General features: G+C 34.0%; 1 protein-coding gene across 1 annotated transcript; it reads left to right on the plus strand.

Annotated features, from left to right (window-relative positions):
- The first annotated feature begins 1210 nt into the window (after window positions 1–1210).
- On the plus strand, window positions 1211–6193 carry LOC110695028 (probable cyclic nucleotide-gated ion channel 16). The gene is made up of 6 exons (XM_021872220.1): window positions 1211–2073; window positions 2264–2476; window positions 2654–2964; window positions 3521–3632; window positions 4883–5119; window positions 5405–6193. The coding sequence occupies exons 1-6, from the start codon at window positions 1615–1617 to the stop codon at window positions 6191–6193; spliced, it is 2121 nt and encodes a 706-aa protein (XP_021727912.1). The 5' UTR covers window positions 1211–1614.
- The last annotated feature ends 10865 nt before the right edge of the window (window positions 6194–17058 follow it).

Raw genomic sequence — 17058 nt, forward strand, 5'->3', positions numbered from 1 at the left:
GCGAAAATGAGAAGGCGAAGGGTCACTCCCAAATTCAAAATTTGGGCGGGAAAATCTCTCGGCCTTTCACCGAGTGACACTTGTAGCAGGCCGTCGCCTGTTACGGTGCGACACCTGTCACAGGTAACACGTGACCAGTCACGTGCCACCTGTGAGGGGCAAATGATTAGGGGATTTTTATCCACCAATCACCATCTAACACGTGGACCAACCAGGTTCCGCCACGTGTCCTTCACGTAGGCCAATGAGAGCCTGCCACGTGTCAACCAAATATTCGTCCACCATGGACCAGCCGTGACGCGACGCGTGTCCTTCCCATGACACATGGGAAAATGAGCCAACAAGGCCCAATCCTTGTTGGAGGCCCAATCAGCCCTAGGTTTAACCTAAACCTAGAGAGTGGCACGCTTCCCAAGGTTATAAATACCTTCATTAGTCCTCATTAAAGGGGATTACGCACATTAAACACTCTCACCTAGAGAGACCAAATTACATTATTTCTGCATTAATTACTCCTTAATCAAGTACTAACTTGACTGTTGGAGGCGGATCTCCAATCATCCGGAGTATCCGTTTGTTTTGCAGGTACAGGCGTCCGGTTCCAGTCTTAGAATTGTAACTCTCCCGCAGGACATCAAAAAACCCTGAAACAAGTATGATTGGACATAAGTAGCGGTCTATTATGTCTCCATGTTTTAAACGATATTTATAAATGTTTGCCACATTATTTATATGTATATAATGCGGTGAAAATCAAAAACTCATAATTAGAATATATAATTAAATAAAACCTTTATATTTTCATAAATGATCAATCTAAATAATCTTACTCGTGCCATTAGTTACAACATTGTAATGTTTCAATCTACCAAGTAGGTCCCTACTTTCTTTACATTTACATTGTTTTCATATGCTTTTTTTGATTGATATACGATGTAATTAACTTAAATATTTGTTTTCTTACTTTTGAAACGAAATTAACAAAACCTAATCTCACATTTTTATAGTTAAAGAATTTGAGAAATTGAAATATTTACTATTAATGATCCTAGCTTTTAATGATTGTCAATGTGTTTTGTTTAATAAAAGAAAATCATGTACATAGATTGATAAAATTGGATATTCAGTTTTAAATCATGATCTATTTTAACATTATTTTACTTTATATATAACACAATAGCTATCGATTATCAATTTATAGTTGGATTAATTTATTGAAATGCAATTACGATGAACATGTACTAGGAGAGTGCATGCCATAAGTTTCTAAAATTAGAATTTTTCAATTTTTTTTTTCTCTTTACTTGTACTATAATGAATGTAAGTGGAATTAATATATTCTTACTATATATTTTTTCCTTTTTGACAATTCCTTAACCAACTTTTCCCTTCTTTTACACCCTTACACAAATAAATTCAAAAGCGAAATATTTGGCTTATCCCTTAACTCTCCGTAAGCTTCTCAACCTCCTTCAAACAATCATCTTCTCAACTTTATTTTTCATATCCTTTCTCAATATTTTTTCTTTTACACCCTTACACAATTGAATTAATAGAAAATTATCTTTACCTTAACCAATATTTTAACAGACTCAAATCTAGATACAAAAAAGTATGCATAGTTTTCAATTTTATGCACCATCCTCCAAAATTCGTCATTTCCCTACATCATTCTCAATTCTTCGTCGACAACAACAAAAGTCAAAGCCACAATGGTGGACAAAGATCCATGATCCTCGTAGCGAATTCATTACTAGTTGGAATAACCTCTTCTTTATAACATGCCTAGTTACTCTATTTCTTGATCCTTTATACTTTTATGTTCCTACAATATGTGGTTACGCTTGTCTTAACACAAATTTTGAGCTATTAATCATTGTGACTCTTATTAGAACCATTTGTGATTTCCTTTACCTAGTGCATATTTTCTTAAAATTTCGAACTGCCTTTATTTCAAGAAATTCTAGAGTATTTGGACGTAAGGAGCTTGTTATAGATCCTAAAGCTATTGCTGCTAAGTATTTAACGTCCGATTTTATAATCGACGTTGCTGCAATGCTTCCTTTACCTCAGGTATTATTTATGAACAAATTCATTTATAATGTGAAGTCTGTGTCGATGACTATAGTTCACTTATAGTTTATGTCATTATGTGTTGCATCTTATAAATTTCACAATTTTTTTATAAAGCACTAAAATTGCACTACTTTATATTTATAACCTTGTGCAAAATGAGTTCAGATATTTATTAATTTGATTACAGACAATGATTTGGTTTATTGTACCGGCATTAAGAAGTGGAACAAAAGCTCATACAAATCACACTGTGGCTCTTATTGTACTTGTTCAATTCATTCCTCGCTTGTTCGTAATGTTTCCGTTAAACCGGAAGATTGTGAACTCTACAGGAATTGCAGCAAAAAATGCATGGTCTGGTGCAGTTTATAATATGCTTCTCTTTATATTAGCTGGCCATGTAAGAACCCTTAATTGTTGTTCTCCATTATTTGTCTAATTGCTTTTAAGGGAATATCATATAATCAAAATTAAATTTTAGTAGCTAATAATTTATTTATGATATTTAGAGCATATGGAGAAAATTTAATCATTAATTATGTCAATTGGTTAACGCTTTTTTCATGACAATTCACAGGTGATAGGAGGCGTATGGTATTTATGGGCACTACAACGAGTGCATACCTGCTGGACAATAGAATGTTTAAGGCAAAGAAATTCAAGAAAATTTCCATGCAAACCGTCATTTTTTGATATAGAGAATAAAAACCTACCGGCTCGAAAAAAATGGTTAGATAAATCAGACGTTCTTACGAATTGTAACCCTCGGAATAAAGATCATAAATTCACCTTTGGAATGTTTGATCGAATTATAACGGATGATGTTGTCTCTGCTGGTTTCACCCAAACATATTTCTACTGCCTGTGGTGGGGGTTGAAGACCTTAAGGTACTTTCTTCCTTTAGTTTTACTTTACTACTGATCTTAATTGTTTTTCTAATTTGGCATTGGGATTAGTAAAGATTATAATTTTAAAATTAAATAGGCTCACTTTTCAAAAAAAGAAAAATAAAATAAAATAGAGGGACAAGGTAATTAATAATGTGGCAATAAGGACAATAAAATGCTAATTAAAACTTGAATCATGCTTTGAAAAATTCAATTAGGGGAAAATTTGTTAAAAACTTGTATGAAAAAAAGAGAAAAGTAAGAAATGTATTATTGACACATTCACTAAATTAGTGAAAACTAAGATTTTTGGGAATATTTTATCTCAAAATGAAAAAATTATACATGGAAAAAACTATTAAACTTTATTGTTCGGAAATGAGAAGAACAAAAAGGATTGGATCCAGTACATATATTTGGATACTTGATTGTTTATAATACGTTGAAAACTGTCATCACACTCTAGGTAAACTTGACAATTTTCAAACTTATATTATATGAGTGTTCTAACATAAACTTATATTATCATAATTTATCGATTTTTTGTTTATCACAGTTCTTATGGGCAAAATATAGAAAATAGCACATACGTTGAGGAAACACTATTTTGCAGTTTCATTTGTGTGATGGGCTTATTCCTTTTTTCGCATTTAATTGGCCAAGTTCAGGTAATACATTGTACATACTTCTTTTGTTTCATATTAATTGACACGTTTATTTAGGCACATTTATAAATGCAAGATTTTAATGGGCATATCATGCTTAGTTCAAAAGTCTGTACATACCTATCTTTTTGGACGAAAGAATTTACTTGAGTACAATAGGATTGAATTAATTAAATATACAGAGTAAACTAATTGATTTAACAAAATGAACTTAGTTAAATCAAATAAAAAGATAAGTCGAACAAGCTTAAGTATAGGGGAATAAGAAGGTCAAGGAAGACATACTAGGAAGAACCGAAGAAAAGAAATTGGTGGGAGGGGGAGAAAGTAAAATTTTATTGTCAATGGAGAGGGAAGAAGGGAGAAAAACAATTTAGGGAGAGAGATGTTAAAGCTCATGATTAATAAATCTTTTACTCTTTTCTATCGAAATAATAGCTCACAATAATGGTCGGGTTAAAAAAATACCCCTTTTTAATTAGTTAATTGGAGTGGTGAACAGAAGATGAAAATGAGATAATTGTTAGAATAAAAATAAAACACTATACTCTCATATCTTGTTGGTTAGCTAAATTAAATATACATAGAGAAAAAAAAAAGGATTTGCAATTAGGATAACATGACAAAAAGTTCCCGGGAGAGATAATTTTAAGATAATTGAAGAATAATGGTAAAATGTTATAGTCAATTATTGATGCGAAAATTTATTTGTTATCCGATTTACATGTGATGACTTATCCAATTTAAAAGAGAGAAGATAAATTGATTTGGATTAGCGCTTTTTATGAGCTTGTATCGACCAGATGAAATTCTCATATTTTATCGATGTTTGGATTTAATACTTTTATCACCAATTGGGCTTTTTGGATGGAACTTTCTATGGAATTGTAAGTGGACAAAATTCTCTTACATGACCCAGTTTAAATGTACTAAACATTTAAAAAAAAACTTTAAATATTGAAAAAAGTATAATAATAATAATAATAATAATAACAACAACAACAACAATAATAATAATAATAATAAAAATAAAATAATAATAATAATAATAATAATAATAATAATAATAATAATAATAATAATAAGAGGTTTTTTTTTTTTTTTTTTTAATTTTTAATTTTTATTTTTAAGTGAGAAATATCTACTGCGTGACTGTGTAGTAATAGAATTTCATGATATACAATTATTTTAAGTAACCTTGTATTATTATTCTTTTATTTTTCTTAGAATTACCATATGATCTCATATTGCAGAATTATCTTCAATCTATAATGACTAGAATTGAAGAATGGAGGATAAGAAGAAGGGATACAGAGGAGTGGATGCAACATATACAACTACCAGAGGAACTTAGGGAGCGAATTCGGCGATTTGTTCAATATAAGTGGCTTGCAACAAGAGGAGTTGATGAAGAGTCTATTCTACAATCATTGCCCTTAGATATTCGACGAGAAATTCAAAAACATTTATGCTTGGGTCTTGTCCGACGGGTAAGTTATATTTGCTTAAGTATTGCATTTTCATATGGTTAATTAATGCAAAATTTATGCGTATGTAGATTTGCATTTAGCCATGATAATTAATTAAATTTGCTAGTTTGATTAAATTCAATTTGATAGTAAACTCCTCTAGTGTTAAATATTAATTGTAATAACTTAGCAATAACTTAGAGATCAATACAATGAGATACAGAATATATCTCACTAAACCATTTTGTTTTTATTAAGAAGATTATCCTAATTGGTTTACCTAATGGCATATGTTCCTTTTTGTAGGTTCCTTTCTTTGCACAAATGGATGATCAACTATTAGATGCTATATGTGAACGTCTAATACCATCCTTAAGCACCAAAGACACATACATAGCTCGAGAAGGAGATCCTGTTTCCGAGATGATGTTCATAATAAGAGGGCAACTAGAGAGCTCCACCACATATGGTGGTCGCTCGGGTTTCTTTAACTCTATTACTCTTCGCCAAGGCGACTTTTGCGGCGAAGAGTTATTAACATGGGCAATATTACCAACAACTACAACTCTAAACCTTCCATCCTCAACAAGAAAAGTAAAAGCCATCACCGAAGTCGAAGCATTTGCCTTACGAGCTGACGACCTTAAGTATGTAGCAACTCAATTTAAGCGTTTACAAAGCAAAAAGCTTCAACATTCTTTTAGGTACTATTCTCATCAATGGAGGACATGGGGAGCATGTTTTATACAAGCTGCTTGGCGGCGTCACCAAAAGAGGAAGTTGGCTGAAGATTTAGAAAGACATGAAAATTACTGCTATTATATTATGGATGATGATGATGATGAAAATAATGAGGATGAGATCATGTATAGTGAAGGTGACCCATTGATTTTCAAGCAGAATGATGAACACAATGATGAAGATGATGATAATAATAAACACAACCAACCACTTAAAGCTACAATTCTAGCTTCTAAATTTGCTACAAATACTAAAAGAGGGGCAAATCAAAAGGTGAAAATTGTTGATAGTTCTTCTCATCATGACCTAAAGATGCCTAAGATGTTTAAGCCAGAAGATCCCGACTTTTTTTGACCAAATAATATCATGTAATCTACAGTGTATTGTTTAATTAGCAATCATTGATTAATACCGAGGTAAAATTATTAAATTACCTCTCATCTATAGTGGTTAGTGTATGTAGTCTAATCGATAAACTAAGATTATTTTGAGCTATTAGGGAATGTTGTTTTTTACTTCTTTGTTTAATTATTACTTTGTATGCTTCACATGTTAATAATCATCATGAGAACTTCTCCATATGGTGAGAAGGGTGCAAGACAAGAGTGAAAAGGTGGCCGGGGCAGAACATCGAGTAGAAATATTCAAAAATAGGCCAATCTTATTTACTTATTAGCATCAAGAGGCATAAGACAGATGCATCAAGGCTTAGTGAAATAAAAAATTTAGAGACTTGGATGCTTTAAATTAAACAAGAAGTTGAATCAGTATTTATCTAATAAACAAAATAAACCTTATTAAAATAAGGAAAATTTGCCAAATGCAATCATTGAAAGTACTTATTTTGCTAATTGTAGAATTTTAAGAAAAAATATTGCAAATTGCAACATAAAAATTATTACTAACTTGTCAATTGATATCATTTTCCATTTTCCAGCCAAAATCGCTTGAGAATGACATTATAATTTTGTCGTGGTTCCTAGGTTTTGTTGGGCTTTGCAATATAAGACTACAAAGAGCTTTGTTGTAGAAGACATAAAATTGATTATTTGGGAAAGAGGGGATAGATTTGGGACATTTCACCACATAACTTGTTTTAAAAAAAATGTTGAATTCAAGGATGTAGGGGAGTCTTAACCCAACAATTCCCCTAGAAAATGCATTATTCTCCAAATGAAGCGTGAGTAGGTAGATCAAATGATCGATATTCGACAAGATTACATCGGATAAGATGTAGATCAAGGTTTTAGAGGAAGAAGATAAAGGTGATATGATGAAGGCAAGGAAGTTGTATGAAAAGTTGTAAGAAAGAAAAAAAGAATTTTGGGAAGTCATGTGGAAATGGATAAATCAGAAGAAGTTGTGCTTGAAGAAGAAAATGAAAGTAATGAAGTTGGGAAGATGTCGTAGAGGCCGGGTAGGATCGTCGAGGACGAGCTTAAATTAAGGATGTTGCTTTTAAAAGTGGCGGAGCTAGGAATTTTAAACTGGGGGATAAATGGACAACATTACATAGTTTGACAAAAATGTTGGAACAAATATATACTTAATTAGTTGAAGTTTTACAAATTTAAAAATTCAAAATATGGAGTACTTGTTAAAAAAAAACCAACATTTTATACAAATTCTTCTTCCATAAAAGTATTTGATTATGTACTTAGAATTTTAGAACAATTTGAACATTAAATAATATAGCTAATTAAATGTAGTACTTGTCATAATTCCCTATTACAAACGTAATTTGGGGTATTGTTCATGCAAAACTACAATTACAATTATTCAAATAATTTGTGGAGTAATTGTAAGGGAAAAAATAGGATTTTTTTTTTTAATAAAAAAAAGTGAAATGGTTACAATAAAAGTTGAACTGTCTCTTGAATCAAGCTCATTTAACTAACCATTAAGGTAAGAATTGATTGTTACAAGAATATTGCGAGTTTAAACTTCATATCTAGTCATTTTCACTTATTCAAAAATATGGAGTACTTGTTAAAAAAAAAACCAACATTTTATACAAATTCTTCTTCCATAAAAGTATTTGATTATGTACTTAGAATTTTAGAACAATTTGAACATTAAATAATATAGCTAATTAAATGTAGTACTTGTCATAATTCCGTATTACAAACTTAATTTGGGGTATTGTTCATGCAAAACTACAATTACAATTATTCAAATAATTTGTGGAGTAATTGTAAGGGAAAAAATAGGATTTTTTTTAATAAAAAAAAGTGAAATGGTTACAATAAAAGTTGAACTGTCTCTTGAATCAAGCTCATTTAACTAACCATTAAGGTAAGAATTGATTGTTACAAGAATATTGCGAGTTTAAACTTCATATCTAGTCATTTTCACTTATTCAAAAATAAGACTCTAAAATGAACGCCAGGGGGTTTGATCTCACGTTCTATGGCTCCACAAGTCATGCTTGCACCGTTGAACCATTTTGTTTGCAACAAATTATAATGCACAACCTAACGTATTTAAACTGATTTTTTTTTTAAAAAGTGGGGGGATAGCTGTCCCCCCTTGTCTCACCTTGGCTTTGCCAATGGCGTTTAAGTCTAAATATTCCATATATACCCCATGAAAATTGTAGTCATCGGCAGAGGATTTGAAGGCAAGTAAGGTTGTGTGTCAGGGTTGTTGAGCGTGGCAAAGATGTGATGAGAGTGGAGAAGAGGAGGGTGAAGTGTAGGGTTAGAGGTGGTGGATGGGTGGCTTGTTAGACATTGATGGTTGTGAATAGAAGTTAATTAATGTGTAGCCAATACAATAACAGAGTAAAAGTAGAAGAGAGGAGAAAATGAAAATGCACGATGTAATGAAAATGAGTGTTAATTACAAAATTAGATACTACCTCCGTTAAATGTTATGTGCAACTTTTGCCAAAAACGGATGATCAAGGTTATGTGCAACTTTTCATTTTCTTTCCTATTTTAGTAAATAAAAAAGCTTAAAAAGATTGATATACCCTTTCTTAAAAATCAGATTTGAATAAATAAGTGGGGTGGTCCCATTTTCTCTCTCCATTTTTTAAGTGGGGTGGTCCCATTTTCTCTTTCCCTCCTAATAAAATTAGATTTTCCTCACCCTTTTTTAAGTGGAGTGGTCCCATTTTCTCTATCCCCTTTCTTTAATTACTTCCCATTACACTAGCTAATCTTTGCCCCTCAAATTTTGCCTTGGTAACCGCAACCTCCTCTAAAGTTACACATAACATTTAACGAAGGTAGTTTATTCTATTTAGGTTGTAATAGCCAAAGTAGGTACTTAAGTTGGTTGCATTTGGTAAATTTTCCAAAATATAAATGCAAAAACGACAATTGATAAGAGACACGATTTCATAATTCCTTCATCTAAGCCCCTTTTTATTTTGGGGATATCTGAAATCTTTGGTGAAAACTTAAAATTGTGTAGCATTGTTGAGGTAAATATTGCTTTTTACCAACAAGTTAAATACTCTATCGTGTTCAAGAGTATTAGGGGGCTGCTCCTCGAGTTACCGATTTCAAAGATTGATAACCTTGCTAACGTAAAACAAACAAATAAGGAAGCTTTTCCAAAAGAAGTAAATTAAACAAGTTAGATTGCTCAAACAAATGAGTAGATATCATATGAAAAAAGATACAAATGCATTCCATTAATTAAAGGATAGAGTCAAGTCTACAAGTGTACAAGTTGAAGGATTGGTTACCTCCATGGTCATAAAACTGGAAAAGATGAACGATCTTCAATACATGCTATGTGATAAACTACACTATTGTTGGGCTACATAGCCAAGGGAAACTACAAAGACTAAGAAGAAAGCTTAAAAGAAATGAAACGCTTGCTGTTGAGTTATTTGCTAATGCCCTTCTTTCTGTCCTTGCGCTTCTATTTATAGGAAAAATGGATCGGTTATGACTGACTCCCATAACTGTTGTACGGTTATGCTTCTTGGCGTCAACACTTCTTTGAAAATTCCATTAGCCTTCTAATCCGGTTTATGTATTATTGGGCCTTAGCATGATATCAGCCCTGTGGCTGTTATGTTTTAATCAAACTAGCCCAAAGACCCTTCACCGACTCTAGGACTTCTTAACTTGGTCAAACTAAAGAAAGTCAATTAAAAAATCAAAAATCTGATTTTTGGGGTAACAAATGCCCCCCTTATTTGGATGGTTAATGGCGTTTGAAACCAATCAAATTATGACTTTCCAAACATAAATATAAAGCATTGTGTATGTTTAACTCTAAAAATACCAAGCATAGAATATAAACATTACTTAATATTTATAGAAATAGAATAATTGCAAAATAAGAGCATTTCAAAACTTATAAGTTTTGAATTGTGTACGCTCTTTTAACTGGACTTAAGGCCAAATATATACAGCGATATACTTATCTATAGAGATGCTTTCTAATATCTTGGGTCATCTTGGAGCGTTGCCAATGCCCTCTTCATTATAGGATATGTCAAGTAATCTTCAAAATCTCCCTCTTCAGCAGGACTTGTTAGACTCCAGTCTACAACGTTGTGATAGGCGATCGAATTATACCATCGCTCATAGGCACACCAATATTTGAGGACATGGGCCTCTCCTTTTGGTTCCCTAGTCACCTTAACGTGGTAATGGATACCATAACGGACTAACAACCTCTTCATGATCAGCCTGTCACATGTAAGGGGATGAATAGCTCTTACTTCTCGAGCCCAACCCTTGCATACTAACACAACATTTGCCTTTTCATCGTCTTCTTCAAGCTTGGGCAAGATTTGATTTCTGAGAAGATCAGCATCTGAACCAACAGTGAAAGCATTGGCAATGACAGGGCCTGCAGGGTCTCTTAAGATTACTGATCGCTCACCCCATCTCTTGTTAACTCTTCTGTTGAGCATTCTCCTATTCCTCTTTCTGTAGTTTTTAACCCATTTAGGATATCTATCGATGGCAAAATGATGATAGGGACAAACACCAGGATGTTTCAAGGATCCAAATTTCTCCATAAGATATTCGAAACTGTTCCTTAGCTAAAAAAACTGGCCATAGTGCAACTTCTTCATTTTGTGCTTGATCTTGGTCTTCTTTTTATTCCTCATTTTCTTGTGGAATTTCTTCTGGAATTATTTCTTCCATCATTAAAATACTTTTCAGTGAGTATCTCGAGAAATGGAACAACTTTGACAGATTACTACTAGAGAGAGAAAGCGAGAGAGAAAATAAAATTGACTTAGTGAAGAAGGAAGATTTTGAGTGAAGTGACTACTCATATTTATAATCACTCTTGTGTCACTCCCTTGATGGTTAAAATCCTCCATTACTTCAAGACATCATGGTAAAACCACGTAACACTCTAAATTCTTAAAAGTAGTTTACCCAAAAATCACATTAAAGGGAATGAATTTGGAACTAAACCGTCACGGAATTTGCATAGTAACTTCCACTTTCAAGTTAATAATTTACCGATCATTTAATTTTTATTGGGAAATTAGAAGTGTCTCTTCACTTAAACGTTAATAAATACGTTTGTTTGTCACTTGGTAAGTCGTGAAATTAATTATAATTACAACCCATTTATTTTAATTTCTAGAAAATCAAAAATATATTTGTGTGGGTACAATTATAACAATTCAATTGTATCGCTTGATCAAAAGAACAAAATATTTATAATTTATATTGATCACATAATTTGAACAAGCCCAAGATTAGACATAAACAAAAATTAAATTTTTAAAGGGTTAAAACATGATAAAAAACATGCTTAGATACTTAGTTTCAAAAGATCTAAGAACATGTTACACATCATGTTTGTGTACTTAATTCCTTAACCAAAAGTTAGTTCAATTGGACAAAAGAAATCGAGCCAAGCAAGCCCTAGCCTGTGATCAATCTGAAGTGTGATTGGAGCTTCTAGGACATTTGTGTGCTTGTTCATACATATCAAAGGACAAATAAGAACTGTCTCCTTTCTCTATTATCATCATCTTTCCCAAGCTTCTTGGTAGAGACCTCTTTGTTTTTCTTTTTGCCTCTTCTTTGAAGGCTCACCTTCAACTCTCCTGCGTTTATGGCTTTTCTTCCTTCTCATTGGTTCATCTCCTAACACTAGATCAGGGTTGAAGCCAAAGCGCGCATTGATAAATGTATCATAGAGATGGAACTCGACATCTTCTGCCTTTTTAGCATCCCTCTCCATAGCATCCCACTTCTCTAAAGCTAACACCTTTAGCTCTTGGATGTCCTCATCTGATTAAAGCTTCTCTATCTCAGGGAATTCCATTGATAGTTCATCTATGTCTAGATCAACTTTTATTGTCTTCCCCTTGGGATGAGACTCAGTTGTGCTAGAGGTTGGACTCTCCATAACTAAGGTGAAAGAAAGATTTTTAGGAAGATATGAAGTGGATTTACAGACAAAAGATTTTTGTTGAGAGAGAAGATACTCCTTGCGTGTTTCAAATAAAAATGATTTAATAATCTCAAACTATATTTATAAGTTGACATAAGTGTTCATATCACTTTTTAGATTATATAATTTTCAGAAATTACCTAGCAATTACCCTATATAAGCTATCAAAAGTGTTATTTGATAAGCTTTATCAAAGGGTAGTTAAGTAATTTCTTACTTTCGTCGCTTGATTTCCAATTATCAAATTAAGGCCTAAAACGCTGCGTTTAAGGTGGGCGCAACTCAATTTCAATTGGGAATCAATTTCTTTTTAAGCAGACTCTGTCAAACCATTCGTATCGTTTTGTGTCTGAACAAAATCAAACGGCATAATTTAACTAACTCTACAACGCTTGGAAAAAACCATAAAAACCTTCAAGGTATCCTTCACCCAATCGGCCAATCTCATCACCAATTCACTCTCTAATCTTCAAAACTTTAAAACTTCTATTCTTTGAACCTTGCGAAGTACAAAATGACTTCTCTTCCTTTGCAAGAAGTGCTCTAATCCTTTCTAGTAAAATATTATTCAATTGAGGCTCATGAATTGTTCAAATTGATAAGCAAATACCCTTATAATTTTAGATCCGACTTCCTATGGCATATTTCATCTTCGACCACCAAAGAAAGTGTTTTCAAAGGCACTGCCTCTATAGGGCAAGTGTTTCACTTCGACCTTTCATTTTCTGATGCTCTGCAAGATTTCCGAAAGGAAATTCAGCCCAAGTTCACCAAGTGTATCCTTGGTTAAGGTGCACCTCGCCTTTCTGCATTTAATAAATTGCACCCAAACGACAATTGGATTTTAAGCCAAAATCCAATTAAAGGCTGGGTACAAGAACTAATAGCCACGGGCTAATTTATGCGGCTTTCCAAGTTCCACTCCTCATGGGAGATGAAGAGAATTTTCGATTTCCTTAGGCTGGCGACGCATGGTAAGATTCTATTCAACGGATTGCTGACATGTGCCCTTATATCGCTCTAGGATCCCGTGTTAAACTGTTTCATCCTGCACCATGGTTGTATGACTATCACCCTTGTTGATATAGCCTTCCTTACTGGTCTATCACCTTATGATGATAAAGGTCAGCAAATCAAAATGTTCAGCCTGATTGAAGGCACTAGACCTTTATACAACATAAGTCACAACCTTCTGAAGCAAATGATGGCAACGTCCAAAAGCAGCAAGATCGGCTCCAATGCCTATATCTCATACTTTTCATCGTCATCATATTCTACCAAGGTATCGCGAGAGGATGAGGTACTTTTCATTTTATTCACTCTTACTCGTTTAATGATGTGCAAATCTGGTGGCATTTCTACATTGTTATTGCCACTTGCAGGGAACATTTCCCATATCAAGTCTTTTGTAGCGATAGGTCCAATCTTATTAGGACAATTGTACATATGACTGTTTAGATGTAGGGAAGCTCTTAACGAAGGTCAGAGCTTTGGACCTCTATGGCTAGTCACCTGTTGGGATCATCTCTACACTACTTTGTGTATGGAGAAGACTGAGGAAGAGGTTAAGAACGAGATGGCGACTGGGACAACTTTGTATGTATCAAAGCTTGATTGTAGGGAGAAAACTTTAAAAGTGGACTATTACTCATATGCAGAAATATGCTTCAACTATTTTGACCACAAAAAAGTTCCTAAACCCAATCTCGTTATGCATTGTCTGTTGGAGTTAGACCCTTTACCTGTTAATTGGTACATTATGAGCCGGAAGGATAATGCGGATACTAACAGTATATGGGTCTTTGATGCAACTCGAAAGTGGCTTAAAGCGGTAGGCATGAGGATAACCTTTGACGAAGACTCCTCTTTTTGGTGTTCTGTATTAGCTTCTGGAGATTTTCTTACAGGAGAAAGAGAACACTTTGGTTTTGAAGCTTATAATCCTCATATGGTAGCCAAATAATTTGGTTTATGCTAATCTCTTGCCATCCCTTTTTTCACCACATGTAACATTCCTTGGGATTCTCGTCCAAAATTTCATGAAGAAGATGTTTGGAAAAGTGACTCCCTCACATATCCTAAAGTCATTTTGTAACCTAGGAAGTCAAGCGATGTGGTTTCCTTAAGTTTCCTTGAATGGTGATATCATGGACCACTTTAAGCTCATGCTGTTGAAGATGTCAAGGCACACTTTGCTGTGAGTGTGGGCAACTATAAAGGTATGAGTTCCTCTAAATGCTTCCTTCACTTGCTTCTTATTTTCCACTCAGAATCTACTTTTCAGGTAAGAAGAAGAATGTTGTATATTCGATCAAGATGAACGGCAAGTCTGCCTATCATCAAGTTGATCGCTCAACTAAGATTGTTACAGAGTTCAATAATGAAACCATGGCCATAGATGATTCATACAGAAGTATCATTCATCCCCACACTGATAGGGTTGGATTGAGAAAGATGGTTTCTCTTTCAACCCCAATTTCCTTACAGAAATCAAGGAGTAACAGGCATAAGAACATCCCCATGTCAAATCCCAGCACAAGGTCTCAATTTGCATTCAAAACAGAACCAGAGCTAGAAACTACTGATATCCCTCTTAGTATTAGCTCTAATTTATCCAAGCTTCTTGTACCTTGTTACTCACTATGATTTCCTTCATGTTAGGTCTGGATCCCAATACTAAAAATAAATGAAAATCTCCAGAAAAGACCACGCCTTCCAACCTTGTTTCGATTGATAGTGATGAAGAATAGCTAGGAAATACAGTAAGCTTTCTAGATCTCTTAGAGAAAACTGCTGCTTCTAGCCTAATATCACTAGAGAAATCACCACCTCGTGATCCTGTATCTTCTCCTCCAACTAGTCAAGGCCCTGACAAGAAGAAGAGAAAAGGTGATGATGGCTCAATTAAGAACCAGAGCGCTTTTTCAGAAAAATAGCAATCGGGGTAATGTTCATCATCTGGTGGTGAACCAAAAGCTTCAAACATTGAAGGTGATGTGGGTGTGCAAACAAGTCCTAGCCAATCAAATGTTGAGGCTTCTGTTTTAAGAACAACCTCGGTTTCCTCTCTACAATCTAAAGCTTCTACTTCCATACAAACTAATCAGCCTGCTCAAACTATCGATGCTAATGTTAATGTTGATTCCCTCTAGTTTCTGACCCATTGCTTATGACTTCAGAGTCTATACCAGAGTCAAAACAACCTTTTGTTGCTGTTCATGGCAAGGGAAAAGCTGTTTAGGATGGCGCTGAATAAGGGAAAAATGACTCTATATCCACTCCAACCCCAAAATCTTTACATGAATCAATACAACCTTCTCGAAGATTCAAGATCAGGAGGTGGAAATTCATGATGAAACTGCACCAAGAATCACAGAGTCCATTCCAATAATGGTGCACAGTGACACCACAATTTTTCAGACTAGGGATGTTGAGCCTCAACTTAATACTACAAAATCAAGTCTTCGTGAAGAGGCCCTAGCAAAAAAGAGTGCATCTCTAGATTTAGGTAAATAACACATGTCCTCCTTTTATGTCTTTTTATTGGTGTCTAATATGCCCATTAATTTTAGCATTGACAACCATTGACCAAGGAAATTAGAGCAACAAGACATCAAAAATACAAACATCAGATGAAAGTAAGCATCCTAACCTTATAGAGTTATCATGCTTATTTAGTCTTTATGTATGTCTGAATGTTGAACACATGTATTCCAGCATCTACATCTCCAGAGATCAAACTTCTTGACCAAGTCCTAACTCTTTGTTAGAGAGTAGAGTTGCAAGAAACGCCAAGTACGTAGATTGAGTTATCTCTGGAACTTATGGCTAAGGTTTGCTTGTTTGGAGACAACGATCTAGTTGTATGGAAAGATTTTTCTGTCGCCTATCAAGCATGTGCGATTGAATTGGCCAACAAAAGATCATATCTTCCCCCTTCAATGATTTTTGATATATCCCAATAAGCGTCCCAAGTCTTCCAACAATGAGATCATTTAAAGAATAAAGACCTGTAGCTACATGTAGAGATAGACCACATACAAAATGAGATCGATGAAATCATGGAAAAAAAGAAGAAGCTTCAGGCCAGGAGATCTATGGTAGAATAAAAGCTTTAGGATTGTAGATGAGAGAAGAAACAATTGAAGTGCCAGATATCTAAGAGTGCTCCAATAGTTCAAGAAACTTTGTCTCAATTTGATCTCTATGGTAAACAGATGGCATTGATGAAGAAATTTAAGGTTCTTCTTTCTGAGTTAAACACAAGGCAATGGCTAAAAATTCCCTCATTTGTAAACAGTACATTTTATTTGTTAAAAGCCTCTAATGATGGATGATTTTGTTGTAAGTTTTTATACTATTTCCATATACTTGGGTAATACTGTTTTAAGAACTTTCCATTAAGCACCCTTGGAAACATTTCCCTATCTAACTCTTGCAACAAATAGGCATTTCCAGACATGACTTTGTGAACTCTAACTGGACCCTCCCACTTAGAAGACCATTTGCCAAAGATATGATCTTTATATTCATGCTTAGGAAGTTTCATCTCCACACTAAATCTCCTTCCAAAAAGATTTTATGTTTCACCTTTTTGTTGTAAGATTTTGCTAGTTTTTTCTGGCCTTCGATTTTAGCTAGCGTTTGGAGTCTTTCACCTTCAACGTCCATCAATTCAATGGACATCGATTGTTGGTAGTCTTCTTAGCTTATACCCATTTTTTAGCTACCCTGGCGGACTTAGTGCTTAGCTCTACTGGTACAACAGGTTCATGTCCATACACTAAGTGGTAAGGAGTAGTCCCTATTGCATCTCCCTTTGATGT

The sequence above is a fragment of the Chenopodium quinoa genome, unplaced genomic scaffold, assembly GCF_001683475.1.
Source record: "Chenopodium quinoa cultivar QQ74 unplaced genomic scaffold, ASM168347v1, whole genome shotgun sequence".
Taxonomy (NCBI): domain Eukaryota; kingdom Viridiplantae; phylum Streptophyta; class Magnoliopsida; order Caryophyllales; family Amaranthaceae; genus Chenopodium; species Chenopodium quinoa.

Bases quoted from the DNA above. Each gene is read 5' to 3' on its own strand.
- LOC110695028 (XM_021872220.1), top strand. From the start codon at position 1,615: ATGCATAGTTTTCAATTTTATGCACCATCCTCCAAAATTCGTCATTTC. The intron at 2,074-2,263 runs GTATTATTTATG...ATTTGATTACAG, and splicing joins CAATGCTTCCTTTACCTCAG to ACAATGATTTGGTTTATTGT. The intron at 3,633-4,882 runs GTAATACATTGT...CTCATATTGCAG, and splicing joins ATTTAATTGGCCAAGTTCAG to AATTATCTTCAATCTATAAT.